At 43.5% G+C, this 16,527-nt stretch overlaps 1 protein-coding gene across 7 annotated transcripts in view; it reads left to right on the top strand.

Annotated features, from left to right (window-relative positions):
- Positions 1–16,527, top strand: part of fryl (furry homolog, like) — a 135,941-nt gene that overhangs the window by 80,050 nt on the left and 39,364 nt on the right. For all 7 annotated transcript variants that reach the window (XR_013962392.1, XM_080734613.1, XM_080734615.1 and 4 more), the window contains 19 exons: positions 864–1,080; positions 1,718–1,842; positions 2,007–2,064; positions 2,184–2,275; positions 3,058–3,230; positions 3,949–4,109; positions 5,978–6,088; positions 6,702–6,856; positions 8,183–8,282; positions 8,655–8,823; positions 9,150–9,412; positions 10,031–10,171; positions 10,763–10,931; positions 11,884–11,971; positions 12,666–12,778; positions 13,720–13,870; positions 14,366–14,469; positions 15,107–15,289; positions 15,768–15,969. Coding sequence is in view for 6 of the 7 variants with exons in the window: in XM_080734613.1 (XP_080590739.1) it covers positions 864–1,080; positions 1,718–1,842; positions 2,007–2,064; positions 2,184–2,275; positions 3,058–3,230; positions 3,949–4,109; positions 5,978–6,088; positions 6,702–6,856; positions 8,183–8,282; positions 8,655–8,823; positions 9,150–9,412; positions 10,031–10,171; positions 10,763–10,931; positions 11,884–11,971; positions 12,666–12,778; positions 13,720–13,870; positions 14,366–14,469; positions 15,107–15,289; positions 15,768–15,969 (2,775 nt within the window). In the remaining variant the exon portion in view is untranslated. The remainder of the gene's footprint in view (positions 1–863; positions 1,081–1,717; positions 1,843–2,006; positions 2,065–2,183; positions 2,276–3,057; positions 3,231–3,948; positions 4,110–5,977; positions 6,089–6,701; positions 6,857–8,182; positions 8,283–8,654; positions 8,824–9,149; positions 9,413–10,030; positions 10,172–10,762; positions 10,932–11,883; positions 11,972–12,665; positions 12,779–13,719; positions 13,871–14,365; positions 14,470–15,106; positions 15,290–15,767; positions 15,970–16,527) is intronic.

Raw genomic sequence — 16,527 nt, 5'->3', positions numbered from 1 at the left:
TAATTATAATTCTTACTATTTTCTAAATATTTCCACAAGAAAACATTCAAACTTTTTTCAATACAGCCACCCTTATTTGGACTGTAAACTACCCACACACTTTAGTAATGCATCATGTACTTTATGTACAATGATGTCTTCTGAAAGGCCCCTTCAATGCCGACGACGCAAAACATTTAGCATAATTTAGCGTGTGCTCCTTTTTTCCTTCAAATTGACCACCACTTTGTCATACGGTATTTTAGGAGCGGCATGAACCAGCAGGAAGATGTTGCTTTATGTGTAGACTCTTTGTTCTAGAGGTTTAGAAGCAGATATTTTGGCCAGTATAACGAGCACTTAGCTGGAATGACTGTGGTTGCAGACTTGTGCGGGTGATGTCATCCTATCTGTCTGTGAATGTGCCCACACTCTGGTAATGCCACCATCTTGTGGATTATGTCACTGGTGCCCACGTGTCTAAATATGCCTGGATATTATCCTTGAGTATACTTGTTTGTCTCAGCTGTAACTTCATATTTTTGAGTATCGCAGGATAAATTGCAGGAGATACCTCTTGAGTGTTTTTGAACGGTATAAAATCCCCAAATTAATTCCATAGCAGGAAAAAAAAGGAAGAAAATCCATTAATTCGACGGAAAAATACTTTTTAAGAACTAATGAAAATATCTGATCTACAAGCTCACAGCACGTCACATCCCGATGTGTAGATCGTCTATTTTCACTAGTTTGGCTCGCGGAGGGGAGACATCACATTATCTGTTTCGGCTCTTGGACCTAAAAGGTTTGGGAACCACTGGAGTGTACAGTATAACATGTAAAGCTGTAGCCGTGTCATTAACCTCTCCAACCCTCCCCTGCAGCAGCCCCATCAACGCCAAGAAGCTGAACAGCCTGAGCAGCAACAGTGACTCCTACGTGGGCCTGTGGAGGAACTACCTGATCCTCTGCTGCAGCTCCGCCACCTCCTCCACCTCCCCCTCCTCCTCCTCCTCCACCTCCACATCGGGCTCCGTCCGCTGCTCCCCGCCTGAGACGCTGGCGTCCACGCCGGACAGCGGCTACTGTTACGACTCGAAGGTCAGTGCCGGCGTGGCAGGCTACTAGGCTAGCAGCAAACTACGGCATCAACCGCCAAGCTTTATATATCATTGCTGTCGGGCAGAAACCTGTTATTTCCTTTTTCTTTTCTTTTTTCGTGAATACATTTTTTACTTGATCATACTTGAGCATCTCTCAAAAGTAGCAGATATGCTAGCTCGAAACACATGACCCAAAGTGACGTGTTTTGAGCTTGTAGATCCGCTACTTTTGCTTTTTTTTATTTGAATCCTGAAAACTAGCGTTTTTGGTATATGAGGAGATGACGGAGATGATTATGTTATATACCGTGTATATCAAATGTGTATATGTGTCTGTTATTATGTAGTCTTTAAGAATGAGGACATACAGTATATTTTAACTGGAAGTGTCACTGGCGTCTGTTACTGGCACGTGTCACGCGAGTCCGCCTGTTAATAACATAGTCAATTTAATTTGTGTTGATTGAATGGTTAAATAAAATACATTTTACAAGTCTATGTGACGTCACCAGTGTGTAGCTATAGCTGTTGAAAACAATGGCTTCTTTCAGTGTGTCGGGCCTTAAGGAATATAATATAATGAACATTTTGAGTTGTATCCTACCTTCTGGATGTGTGTGTTGTGTTGTATGTAGATTGTTGGCACTCCGTCCCCCTCATCCCTGTTCAAACACGTTGTTCCCATGATGCGCTCTGAGAGCATGGACATCACAGAGTCTCTAGTCCTGGGGCTTGGCAGGACCAACCCCGTGGCCTTCAGGTAAAACACTGAACTTACGCCTGATTTTAACTTGTGTGGTTGTGTGACAAAAAAAAAGATACCTGATCTACAAGCTCACAATAAGTTTTCTCCTGTCAATTACTCACCCTGTGAAGCTCTGGATTCATGGCAGACATCGTGACATTGTGTTATTTGTCTTGCAGAGAGTTGATCGAAGAGTTGAACCCCATCATAAAAGAAGCTTTGGAGAGAAGACCTGAGGTGAGGACCGCTTCAATCATCTCTCAGGTTCTAGTCTTGCATAGTTTCTGCATGATGGCATGCTGGTCATTTTCTGCATGTGTTCCTAAAACAACCACCCAACCATGGTCCGTTTGCAGAACATGAAGCGACGCAGGCGGCGTGACATCCTCAGGGTCCAGCTGGTCCGGATATTTGAGCTACTCGCCGACGCTGGAGTCGTCAGCCAGTTGTACGTATGTGGTGAAACCGAAACACATCATGTGACTGTAAAGCCCGATAAATGCCTTGTTGGAAATGGCAGATCTTAGAGCTTGTAGATCTGCAATTTCCGGCGTGCAACACCAGTGTACGGCGGTATATATCAGTGGTTCTCAACCTGTGGGTGACAATTTAAGGACTTTTAAGACATTTTAATACCTGGGAGGAAAGGAGGAAAGAAAGACCATTACTGCATCAAAAGTAATCAACACGCTTCTTTAAAAACTGGTCAAACATTGGTCAAATTGTCAAATAATAAGGTTCACAAAACGTTGTGAGATTGTAGATCTACTATTTTCCCCAGTTCAAATATGATTCTTTTTTGGGGGTCACTGCCTGAAACGGTTGATATGAAGAGAAGCAATCCGCACTCACGTTATAAGAGTCTTTTTTAATAAATTAGCAGCAGCAGCAGTAGTCAGGACAGACGCGTTTCGGCCGTCAGGCCATCATCAGTGTAACTGATGATGGCCTGACGGCCGAAACGCGTCTGTCCTGACTACTGCTGCTGCTGCTAATTTATTAAAAAAGACTCTTATAACGTGAGTGCGGATTGCTTCTCTTCATACTTTACCTCGAATTCCGCACCCAAGATACCCTGAAACACGACAATTCTACAAATGAGTTGAGCGAACCAGTTCTTTGAAGTGAAACGGTTGATAACCACTGGTGTAGCACAAATGTTGTTTCCATAGACGAGGCTGCTGTTCTTTACTGTGCGTTGGTTTGTTTTGCGGCTGTTTGTGGATGCAGAGCCAGTGGAGGTCTGGATGGGGAGAGCCACTCTCTGAACAGCACACTCTTAGAGTACGTTGATCTGACCCGACAGCTGCTGGAGGCCGAGAACGACAAGGACTCTGACACGCTGAAAGACATCCGCTGTCACTTCAGTGCCCTGGTGGCCAATATCATTCAGAATGTTCCAGGTACGGTCTGTCTCATCCATCTATGTCTTGTTTGTCTCGCTCCATTCTTGTACAGTGAGCTGTGTTAGACAATAGCTTTTTTAATTTCTTTTTTTTAAATTTACTGCCCAAGCCAGAGTTTCCTGAGTTATTCCTGATGTATTTGAATGTCAGGCCCGAGTTTCCAGAGCTATTATCAATTAGATTTGATTAAAAACTATCCAAAATTGAATCGCCGCTCCGGGGTTACTAAGTAACCTAGAGATGGTGCTTCCGTTCTGGGCCTGGAAGCGGAACTGAATATGCTTTTTTGGGGGGCGGAACAACACGTTTCTCCAGTGGTGTGTTCTAGACTTTTTTCTTTTTTTTAGGGCATTTATTTCCGACAGCAGACACCGTGTACGTGTGTTACAGCTAGAACACAGCACTGCGTTTCTCTCTGGCCACTTTTCTGTTAGCGCAGAAATGCTAGCATAGATTAACATGGGGTATTTTGTAATCGTGAACGGCCACGTTACTGGGTACGAAAATCACGGCATACAACACGAAAATCATAGTTTTTCGGGGCAGTCAAGGAATTAAACTTTTATTTGGCAAAGATGTGTAGTTCATAGTCTTTTACACCCGTCTGGGTCATTTATAGGGCTCTCTCCTGGCAAAGCCTATTGTGGACTTTTTTTTTACAGTTTTTAGACAGTTCAATGATCACATTGTACTATATGTGGTTGTTTTGTTTCAGTGCATCAGCGGAGGACCATCTTCCCCCAGCAGTCCCTGAGACACAGTCTGTTCATGTTGTTCAGCCACTGGGCCGGACCCTTCAGCATCATGTTCACCCCCCTGGACCGCTACAGCGACCGCAACATGCAGATCAACCGCCATCAATACTGTGCACTCAAGGTACCGTTTTAGCAACCCCTGTTTCGGGCATATCATTATAGACAATTGTAAAAGAAAATGCAGATCTACAAGCTCACAGGAGACTTACTGCCTTACACGCAAGCATTGCCGTGACTTTGTTAAAAAATGTATTGCCTAAGGACGGAAACCCCCTTTTGTGTTTTTACCCTTCAGGAGGGGAACACATTGTTGTGTTGTTGTTGCTGCTATGTACAGTATATAGCAACATAATTGTTTTGTAATTTTTGAATTTCAGAAAAGGCTTTAGAAGGCATTTTTTGAATCGGCCTCTGGTCTAAATGGGTTAAAACATTTATTTATTTAACAAAAGTTAACATTTAAAGCTATACTGTGTAAGTTGCTAAACTAGTGGTCAGTCGCGGTATTGCTTTTTTCGGACGTTTTTCGCCCGGAGTCGCCGCGGACCACCGGAGCGGCGCCGCAAACCACCGCGACCGATACGATTCCGTAGAGGGGTAGAGCGTAATTTTCTGAGCAGGATTTGGGGATTAAGAGGTTAAAAATCCTTCACCATCGTAAACACTGTAGCTGAGGGAGGCTACTTCCTCAAGAGATGCAGCACACGCTGTGATTGGCCGGTAGTGTATCATGTGTGTATGATCCGCGATGTGATTGGCCAATGTATACACAACGTATACGGATGATGCAGATGACGTAAAGCTTTTGGGGCTGAAATTAACGGAGTGGGGGTTCTAAAACTTTGCGATTTAATAGTTAGGACAATTTTAAGATATGTTTTATAAAAAAGGTTACATAGTATAACTTTAACGTATCAATCATTTCATACAGAATACTTTATAGTGAGAAGCTCACGTTAAATGTCATTTTTTTGCTGCAGCTACTCCTAGAGCACCCTTTCAAACATGGAGCAACGTGTTTCACCAAATTCATTATGTTGCCGATCTTGATAGCAATGACTTTTTGCATAGTGCAGGGGTTTTCAAAGTGGGTGACGGGGCACCCTGGGGCAGTCCAGGGGTGCTGTGAGATAATATGGTAATATTTGGAATTTATTTGGACACTTGAAAAAAATATTATTATTACAAAGTTATTTTCTGTCAGTTCTAACCAAAATGGCTATTATCTCTACGTTTTCCTCGAAACATAATCACTAAAATGTCGTCACTGTCGGGCAGAAACCTCGTTTCTCCAAGTTTTAAAATGTGTACGTCTTTTTGTAAAGCAAAGCCCTGCTTCATCATACAAGACTGTCGCACACAGCTAGTGAAAACAGCCGATCTACAAGCATACACACAACGCCTCGCGATCTCTTAAAGCATATGCAATGCACACTGCAGTCCTTATATACAACAACAACACGCTCACATGAGCTCCGCCTCTGAGCCTAATGTAACAGTGCTTTTCCTTCACGCCTTGTGAAAAGAACTTCTAGTCAGCGATATGATGTATTGTTAACTTGTAGATCAGTCATTTCTGGCACGTGACACCGTCGTACTGCGGAGCATAAATTAGGCTGACAAGGCATTTTTCTGTACTTGATGGTATCGAGACCGTAAGTCGGTGCCATAATATTATTGCTCACATTGTCATTCATAGTGCTCTTTAGTTTGTTTTGTCTTTTCTGTGTGGTTTATCTTTGGTCTGTTTGGATTGTTCCGTTTGTATGTAGAGATTATAAGAGACTAGAGTGCATGATTTACAATGAAATTTACGTGTAATACAGTATATCACCCAAGTTCATTCATATCACAATGATGATTAAATTAAATAACATGAAATGATGCAGCCCTGATGTAAAGATCATTTAAACACCAGGACATTGTTGTGCACGTGGTCTGTACCATGGTAAATCTGATGTGCCAACTCACTGTGTCTCTCTCTGCCAGGCCATGTCTGCAGTGTTATGTTGTGGACCGGTGGCCGACAACGTAGGCCTCTCGTCTGACGGATACCTTTACAAGTGGCTGGACAACATCCTGGACTCACAGGACAGGAAGGTAAGAGCCTATACGGTCTCTCTTTTATGCTGTCAATGACATGAGCTTGGAGGTACACATGGATTGAAGTTCAGTCGCCACGACTGATTTCAGTTATTTGGATTCCATAGAAGCGAAAATAGCCATTCTACAAGCTTGATGTATTGAGAGCTTGTAGAAAGGCTATTTTCATATTTTCCTTATTTTTCGTTTGGAGCATTTTAAGTGGTCAAACTATAAATATGCTTAGAAGCATTTTCTAGGATATTTCATAAAAGCAAATGTTAAAGCCTCAGTCTGTGATGTCTTCACCTGGTTGGCATTATGTAGAACATTAGGAACACCATCATTTTACATATTGTGTTAATTGTTCAGGTTTAGGAAACGGTGTGGGGGCATATATGACATGTATCCAATGACGCGACCTAGCCTCTGTTTAACACAATGCTTCTCCCTCCAACTGTATATACTTTCTCCATTTTTGTTTTTAAAATTATATTATTTATTATTATATGTATTATATTTTGACACTTGCTTTGGCAATGTAAACATACTTTATGTCTTCTCATGCCAAATAAGTTCAGTTGAGTTGAATTGTGTGTGCAATAAGCTCCACTGTGGTCCCGTCCTGTAGGTGCACCAGCTGGGCTGTGAGGCCGTGATGCTGCTGTTGGAGCTGAACCCAGACCAGAGCAACCTGATGTTCTGGGCCGTGGACCGCTGCTACACAGGCTCCCGGCGCGTGGCCGCAGGCTGCTTCAGAGCCATCGCCAACGTCTTTCACAACAGGTACTGGTGGTGACCAGTGATGGATGTTTTACTGAAGTATCAGTATTGTGGGCGCCCGCTGACCTACCGGTCCAGGCGCATACCACATTGGCTCTGATGCCTGGCAGCGTGTTGCAGGGTTCGAGTCCCGATCCCGACGACCTTTGCTGCTTGTCTCTCCCCATCTCTCTCCCCATTTCCTGTCAGTCTGCTGTCCTGTCAATAAGCCCAAAAACAAATCTTAAAATTTGTTATGCCACAAAATGTTTTGGCATCAAAATATACGTACCAAGAGTAAAAGTACTCATTATGCAGAATGACCCAATTCACAAGTTTTAAAATATAAAATGCATTAAAATATTTTGAAAATGGCAGATCTACGAGCTTGTAGATCAGTTTAAATAGAGCTTAAGTGTAATCAAAAGTAACTAAGGTTTTCAAATAATTGTAGTGGAGTAAAAGTACAATATTTGTCTCTGAGATGTAATGGGGTAAACTTATAGAACATTGGAAATGCTCCAGTAAAGTAGAAGTGCCTCAAAATTGTAACTTAATTAACTCACTTAGCGCCGAGCGAGCCAGATTTCAATATGAATCTGCGCTTATAACGCCAGGAAATAGCTATATTGAATCCCCAAAATCACATTACATAACCAGGTACACGTGCCTGCGAATGCCACAAGATGACCACTAGAGTGAGCCATAGCCCATAGACTTTCCATGGTCCCATGTTAAGTCAGAATAAAAAACGAGGTTCAGGACATAACAGGATGGTACAATGACATGCTCTCCATTGACATTCAATGGACAGGCCGCGGGCCGCCATTTGAGCTCAATACTGCTCAATTCGTGCTTGATCGTCTCAAACCACCATTGGTATGGGCATCGGAACGTATATAGATGCCACACAGAAAGTTTCCGAATCAAAATCCAACCTAGTGAAGCTACGTGAGGGTCGGATGGTTTGCATTGAGCCTAGCGGCTAACAGAGGCCTACGTAAACAGGAAGCTATGGCTTAAAGGTGACGTCATAATCGTATCCTTTTTTTTCACGGTTTTCATCTGTATGCTAGTCGAAGGTAAGCTAACCGTTCCGCTCCGTCTATCAACCCAAATTAAAAGCTTAAACAATGCTTTTATATAAAAGTCGCTCCGAGTCGCTCGGCACTAAACGCCATCATTAGTTAGTCGCCCCGAAAGTCGCTCGGCGCTAAGTGAGTTAAAGTACTTGAGTAAATGCACAAAGTCACTTCCCAGCACTGCTGTTGACACGCGTCACACTGGGAGCTAATGTACTGGCTGTGATATGTTGGCATTTGAGCGGCTGTGATCTGTCCTCCCCTCCAGGGACTACCAGTTTGACACTGTGGTGCTGCTGAACCTCATCCTGTTCAAGGCGGCCGACTCATCCAGGGATATCTACGAAGTTGCCATGCAGCTGCTGCAGGTATTATGTCTGCCACAGTGTGTTGTTTCTTTTTTTGGCTAGAGTGCAACTGGCAGTCTGTGTTGTACTGCATAACTAGAATAATGCTATAAACATCTAGAACTTCCTTTTGTATCTTTGTTTTGACAAGTAAACACCATTAGATTTAAAAAGAAAAAAAAAATACTATCTTTGTCTTTGTAAAACCAACACCGGATAGAGAATAAAGCAGCACAGGGGTCAGGAATTGACTGTTTAGGGAAGAAACGTATATTTGAATAGTCACATCAATGCAGCTTATTTAAACACTCATCACATAACTATGGAATGCAGGAGGTTGCAGTCTGTTAGATCTATTGTTCACATTGTGTTGCTGCTGTGTGTGCGATCAAGATCTTGGAGCCCAAACTCTTCCGTTATGCCCACAAACTGGAGATCCAGAGGACAGATGGGATTCTGACACCACCCTCACCCCTGCCACACCTCTACTCTGTGTCCTACTACCAGCTGTCTGAGGAGCTGGCCAGGACGTACCCAGAACTCACCCTACCCATCTTCTCAGGTCTCACGCACAGCTATACACTCAAAACAATCCTGGATTGCAACACGGATATAGCATTTAGAATTGGAATTGCTCCGATCTTTCAATACTACTGTATACTATATTTGAGAATTACATACATATATTGCTACCATTGATGTACTAATGGTCATGTGCTCACAGCTTTCAGAATCTGTTAAAAGCTCACCTAATCAATCAATCAATCAATCAATCCATCCAACTGATATGAAACCTCATTTCTTCCTGCTACAAAAAATTAAGTCATGCTGAATTTTGGTGTTAAAGTTTGGCCATGGCCCTGACTTGCTTCCTTCCTGAACCCACAGAGGTGAGCCAACGCATCCAGACGGCTCACCCTGGTGGTCGACAGGTGATGCTGCACTACCTCCTGCCCTGGATGAACAACGTGGAGCTGGTGGACTTCAAGCCGTCTGCGCGGCGCGGCGAGGAGTCCACCGGTGAGGAGGAGGATGCTCACGAGCGTGACATGATGATGATGAACAGTCGGCGGTGGCTTCGCGGCGAGGGCTGGGGCTCGCCACACGCTACCACCATGGTGCTCAACAACCTCATGTTCATGACCGCCAAGGTGAAGGCCCCAACATACTCACATTTATAGAAAACTCCAGTCATAAACTTCATTGTACATTATTATATTGTTGTACTAGTATGCGAATTCAGAACCTCTGCTAAACCCATTTTTTTGTCCAAAAATCACACAAATTGGTACAGTATACACAGTCATGTCAGATTTTCTATATACAGTATATTCCATGCTGATTGGCTAAGATTGGCCTCCAAAGTTTTCAGGATTGGTCGGTTTTGAACAAAATGCCTCAAATCATGAACACAGCGTGCAAATTTAATGAAATCGTGCACGCACATTCCCACTAGGCCGAGGAAGAAATGCCACTTCAAAATGTTCAAATAAGTCTCATGGTGGCACTATAACAGGCCGATTCGTGTTTTTTACCTATCACTCCACTGATTGCCTGTAAAATGTTGTATGTGCACTCCCTAGAGGCCAAGGAAAAACCTTTGCCCTGGATTTTACACATCTGCCTTTTTATACCACCACCAGGAGGAGTTTTCCTGGTCGGAGATAGAGAAAATAAAATGTGTGGTGTGTGTTTCCTACTAGTACGGGGATGAGTTTGCCTGGTCGGAGATAGAGAAACTAAAATGTGTGGTGTGTGTTTCCTACTAGTACGGGGATGAGTTTGCCTGGTCGGAGATAGAGAACGTGTGGACCACGTTGGCAGACAGCTGGCCAAAGAACCTCAAGATCATCTTGCACTTCCTCATCAGCATGTCGGGTGTCAACAGTGACCCCAGCCTTCTTCCCTATGTAAGTTACATGGTGTTTACAGCCATAGCCCCATATACTGTATACAGTGACTGCATTTACATGCATGGGTTATGGAAACAAGTCAAAGGTCTTTTATTTGTTGTTAAGGTACTGGGACTATTCTAAATATCCAGTGAGATTGTGGTACGCAATACAGAAATCCTGTTCTGTTAATTGGGCTACATTCAAGGGAAATGCTGGCCAAATTGGACATGGATCCGATTCCTTCTTATCTTTACCAACAACAGCAAATGTGACTAACACAGAACTGTTTCAGTTTAGAGTGCCAACGATATGCATTTTACATACTTGGCAGCCTCCAATGCGTTCCCCTGCCACCAAAAATCATCAATGAATCACTCAAAATGTCTTCCAACACAAACCAAGGAGGTGAAGTCTCCTGCAAAGCTTGCATCAAAAAGGCATTGGTGACTTGAAATATTTTGATGCACCATTGCAGAACTATTAACACCCATTGTCCGTGTATCACATTGATCGGGGTGTATTCAAACTATTACGGGGCACGATAATAGGTCCTATGATCACTACCAGTTCCATACAGCCTATAACGAGTGTTTTGTTGGTCATCAGGTGAAGCGAGTGGTGGTGTACCTGGGCAGAGATAAGACTATGCAGCTGTTGGAGGAGTTGATGTGTGAGCTGGAGCTGACGGACCCTGTGAGCTCAGCCGTCACTCACATGGACAACCCTCCCTACTACCGTATCACCTCCAGCTATAAGATCCCCTCAGTCACCTCAGGTACTGATCCAGAATGCTGCAGCACGCCTGCTCTTCAGCCGGGCCAAGATTTCACATAATCATATCCCCTTTTCTTTTCCCTTCATTGGCTGCCTACACTTGAGTATAAAACACTGGAAACCAAAGGAATGGCACCCCCATATAATTTTCCCCCCTTTTTTGCTGTTTTGCCTAGAGACGGTTGTCGTTTAAACATTGCCTAAGATCAGCTAACACAGAAATGCTGTACGAGCGTTCTCTAAAACACCTTGCACAACGCTCCATATTTTTTAGACTCAATTCTTCAGACTCCTAGCACTGTACTCTCCCTAAACCCCCTTTTTTATATATACAGTATTTTGGGGGCCTTTCTGCCTTTATTTATAGTGTATCGTAGATATGGACAGGAAACAGGGAGAGAGAGATAGGGAGAGACATGCAGCAAAGATCGGCGGGAACGGGACTCGATCCCGCAATGCGCTGTCAGGGCCCCTATACCCCTTCTTGCCACCCATTCTTTTGATTGATGCTAGTCCACTATGCAGACGTATCGTGGGCACTTGTTCTCATGTTTTTGTTTCATATTAGATTTGTTTTTCTCTAGTAGCATGTTATTGAGACAGATGCTTGGTTGGATGTTTACCTGGTATCCTAGTTTCTCTGAGGCAAACTTTTATCTCTGCACTCTATTTTTATGTGATCATTTACCTTGTTTACTGATAAGAGCTCATGCTTCTCTCTAGGTCGTCCTCAGACTCTGCTTATTCCGATCTTGCACTTGTAAGAGCGACTGCTAAATGCCTAAAATGTAAATTGTCTTTACAAGCCATTTACACTAGATCTAAGCTTTGTTTCATACTTGGTATGAAATGGTGCAACCTGGCCCAGGACCCACCACGCTGTCAGAAATGATACGCAATGATTCCTTGCTGGTGGTGGGGATGACGGAGCATTTTCTCATCTGTCCTCTCAGGAACAACCTCCAGCAGCAATACCATGGTGCCAGGAAATGAAGGTCATCACGACCACAGCAAGATCAAAGACCCCAATATGGAAGACAGGTACAAAAACGTCCACTGAGAATTTTCTTAAGACTGGTACCCCGCATACCATGCAGACAGTTACTTTGTTGGTGTTGTACTGGGTTGCTCCTTCCTTGCAGTCCAAATGACCTAGAATAAAGCTCTCAAATGTGTCTTGGGTTAAATTGTAATTGGGTGATAAATCCACTAGAGCAACATTTAACTCACGATTTAAATAGCAGGGTGAGTTTGAGCCATAACTCACGCAGCTGACATTACATGACATGAAATATGTTTTTTTTTTGAGGAATGAGGAGCCATGATGTCACTTTAAATTCAAGTCACCGTAAATTGAAAATTTGTTCTCAGTCAATGGATGTCCTTTTCTTGCCTGTTAAGATGTATTATTTTTTTTCCCTCCATATCGTTGCTGTCGGCAACGATATGGCAACGAATTTCCAATTCAATATTTCACTCTACAATGTCACAGAAAAGTAGCAAAAATAGCCGACCCACAAGCTCACAACGCGTTGTGCAGCGACACATTGTAGAGCTTGTAGATTGGCTATTTTTTGCAATTTAGCTATTATAGTGTGTATGTGGGTTTTATGGGAACCAATGAACCAATAATGAATATGTTGGATCCATTGGAACACAGGTTCTGTTTTCAATATCCTGAAACGTAACAGCGGTGATGCACATATATAAAGTGTGTTTTCCTTCCTATGTGCAGTTACACCCACCTGGACATCTACAGTGGTCTGAACAGCAACCTGAACCGACAGCACCACCGCCTGGAGTCCAGATACAGCAGCAGCTCTGGAGGTTCCTATGAAGAGGAGAAGAGTACGAACACACTATTTAACCACCCTTTATACTAACAAGCTTATAGATTTGAACATTTTTGATGTGAACAGAATCAAACCATTCTAGATGGGAGAATCTACTTTACAGTATACACAAGGAAACGTCACTTTATATGATAATCACAATACGATGTCTGGACAGCCCATTTTAACAAGGGTGATTTTGGACCTTGTGTGTCTCTATACTATATCTATACTATAATTTTGCGAATGTCTGAGTGAGTGAGAGTGAGTGAGTGAGTGAGTGTCTGTCTGTCTGTCACAGCGTTTCTCCTCAGTGGCTGGAGCAATTGATCTGAAATCGCATCACCATCAGCATATGAACACACCTGACATAACTGTGAAGCCCGTTTGTCACTTTCACAAATCGTATGCTGTATATTAGCATTTTTATGGTGTATCTATATCTATTTAGCCTACAGTACCTTTTGTGACCACACATGTTAAGGGAGGGGCGCTGTTGTTCAGGCCATGCACAATCACACACAAACCCACACACACACACACACACACACACACACGGGGGGGGGGTGTGTGTGTGTGTGCAGGCAGGCGGGCGGGGGGGGGGGGGGGGGGGGGGTTCTGGCCCTGTTACAGATGTTGTCCAAAAATCATGCAGATCGGTACACAGTATCTCTGTAGCCGTTAAATGGAACGGGTATGTCTTACATTGATGCTCCTACATATTAGCATGCAAGCACCAGTTAAAGTTACTTTCCATCCCTCATATACTGTGTGCACAGTGCACATCCCATAACCCACACACTGCACATCATTTCGGAGCTCATATCTTTGAACGGGTAAGGGCTAGTAATATAGAAGCACCGAATTATCTCTTGTCAAATTAAAGCTCTGGTGTTGATCTAGTATACGTGTGTGTGTGTGTGTGTGTGTGTGTGTTTGTGTTTGTGCGTGTTCCAGGTGACTCCATGCCTCTGTACGCCAACTGGCGTCTGAAGGTGATGGACCACAACCGGCCTGAGCCTTTGCCCTTCCCTCCTACTGGAGGCTGCTGGGCTCCTCTGGTGGACTACCTGCCTGAAACCAACACCCCTGCTGTTCCCCTGCACAGGTACCACACACAAACACGCGCGCACTTTTGTACGTTTACTCAATTACATTTCGAATTCCGGACTCTTACTTGTAACTGAGTATTTCTACATTGCAGTATTGATACTTTTACTTAAGTATAACATGAGGACACCCTGGAAAACGAGTTGATGCAACTCAATGGGTCGAAATTGTAATTTCAAATAAATAAATGTGAGTACTTTTTACACCACTGACAGGTACAACTAATTTGACTGGACTTTGGGATTGTATTTCAAAACGTTTAATTTGTCTTTTTGTACAAATGCTTTTATGCTTAAATGTGTATTTTATGTTTGTACGTCTGTATTGTACTTGCTTGGTTCAGCACCCCAGGAAGACTAGAGGCACATTCATGTGTCTCTATTGGGGATCCTTTAATAAACACAAACACACCTCCATAAGACACATATAACACATCACTGTCTCCTAACTGCAACCTCCTGATGTCAATGTGTTATTGTTCTCTGTTTTCCAGGTGTAACATCGCTGTCATCCTTCTAACGGACCTCATCGTGGATCACGGGGTCAAAGTGGAGTGGAGCGCCTACCTGCACCTCCTGTTGCACGCCATTTTCATAGGTAAACACCTCCTGTTGCACGCCATTTTCATAGGTAAACACCTCCTGTTGTGGAGGTGCTTAACTATTAACCCATGTGCCGCGCTGCGAGTTTATAGATCTGCTATTTTTGGACATTTTTGAAAATGCTTCTGGGGGGGTCCCTGGAACAACATATTTTGAGATGGGGGTCTGTGGCCAAATACATGTAATTTTGGGGGTCCTTGACATGAAAAAGTTTGAGTGATTTAGAAGAAGGATTTAGAAGTCGGGTCAAAGATATTCAAAGACTTGCAGACATTTTCACAATTTTTCAAAAATAGCAGATCTACAAGCTCGCAACGCGGCACTCGGTGCCGTGCTGTGAGCTTGTATATCTGCTATTTTTCAATAGTTAAAGCATAAAATAATGGTTAAAGTGGTTAAAATCTAACGCGACTGGGGTGCGTTCCTGGTCTTTGAGAGTTAACACCTCTACAATAGGAGGTGCACCAGCATGTGGCTTGGCGTAACCACTTGCCTTAGCTGTCCTAAAAAACCCACGGTAAACCACAGCCTCTTGTGGTTTATTTCTTAGTATGTAAGCAACGAGTACGAGTTGTATTGGACCTGTGGCATGGCGACTGATCTGACACTTTGGCCTGTGTTTGTCCCTCCAGGGTTTGATCACCAGCATCCAGAGGTCTATGAGCACTGCAAGCGCCTACTGCTCCACCTGCTGGTCGTGCAGGGAGCCAACAGCAGCGTCCAGTCCCTGGCCACGGTGCTGCTCCGCAACAGGGAGTACAACGACCCCCGAGTCCTCACTGTGAAGCCCGTCACCCCCGAGTTCAACCTCACAGGTCAGGCTCCAGTAGCTCATGGCTGCTGAGGAATACAAAGTGTACGCCTTTTGTAATTGCATGGCAAGATCACTAGGTGGCAGCAAGAGTCAGCTCTCTCACTGAGTGTCTCTCACAATGTAAGGAAATGTAATTTCACCACCTTGGCCCTGGTGTTGGGCATGTCATTTTATGTGGACATTTTTTTAAACAAAAGAAAGAAGAAATAATCAAATCATATATAAAAAAAAAGACAAAAACATTGCAACATTTTGTGAGCTTGTAGCTCGCCTATATTCGCCATTCGTCATACAACGAAGTATAGCTGCAGTAAATTACGAAATATGATCCGTGCCTTTAGAGGACACTTTTTGCCCTTTCCCCCCTGTACTGTATATCTCAGACGCTGCTTTCACATACTATTTCTCTGTATTAAGTCCAGAGTGTTATTCTGTGGTTGGCGTGCAGGTGTGACCCATGTTGTTTTCTCCCCATGCAGGAGTGCAGGACTTCACGCCACATCATGAGCATCATCAGCCATCGCCCATGACAGACTCGGGTCTGAGCTCCAGCTCCACCTCGTCCAGCATCAGCATAGGAACGGGGCCTACGGCTCTGTCCCACCTCAGCCCCACCCTCCTCAGCGACGTGGACATCACCGACGAGAAGGTCAAAGCCCTCATCAAGTTCGTCACCTCCAGGTGAGAACGTGGCCCGGCCACACGCACGCAACGCCACTCAGAGAGCTGCAGATCCTATCTGAGTTGACTTCAGTTTAGTTTTAGGTTTACAAGTGTATTTAAGAAGTTTTGGTTTTAGGAGTTGGCTGGTTCTATTTGTTCAGAGATCATGAGGAAAGCCTTTTTTATGGAAGCTGAAAAAAGTAGGATAAAAGAATGCATGACATCAGATATGATGGTGGTGGAAATACTCAAATGAAGATGATTTTGTTGCGATTCTGTTTATTCATTTTAGTTTTCAGATTTATTTTTTTACTTGTTTTTATTTTAGTTTCAACTAATGAAATAGTTTTTTTTCCCCCCTTTATTCTTAGTTTGTTTCCTATAATAACCATGCCAGGGACTAACATATTGGTGTGTCTGTGTTCATCATCATCATCCTTGTTACCGTGACTAATTTCTTCATCCCACTCATGTGTTTGCTTTCATGCTCACAGCTATGTCTGAACGGATCTGGTATTGTCATAATCGCATGGCTTTTTCTTTTGTGTGGTTTGACCTTTGATACGTTACACATGG

This window comes from Nannobrachium achirus (assembly GCF_963921795.1).
Source record: "Nannobrachium achirus genome assembly, chromosome: 1".
Lineage (NCBI taxonomy): Eukaryota > Metazoa > Chordata > Actinopteri > Myctophiformes > Myctophidae > Nannobrachium > Nannobrachium achirus.
Note: the sequence above shows the minus strand (reverse complement) of the source record. Positions and strands in the feature narration are given on the sequence as shown.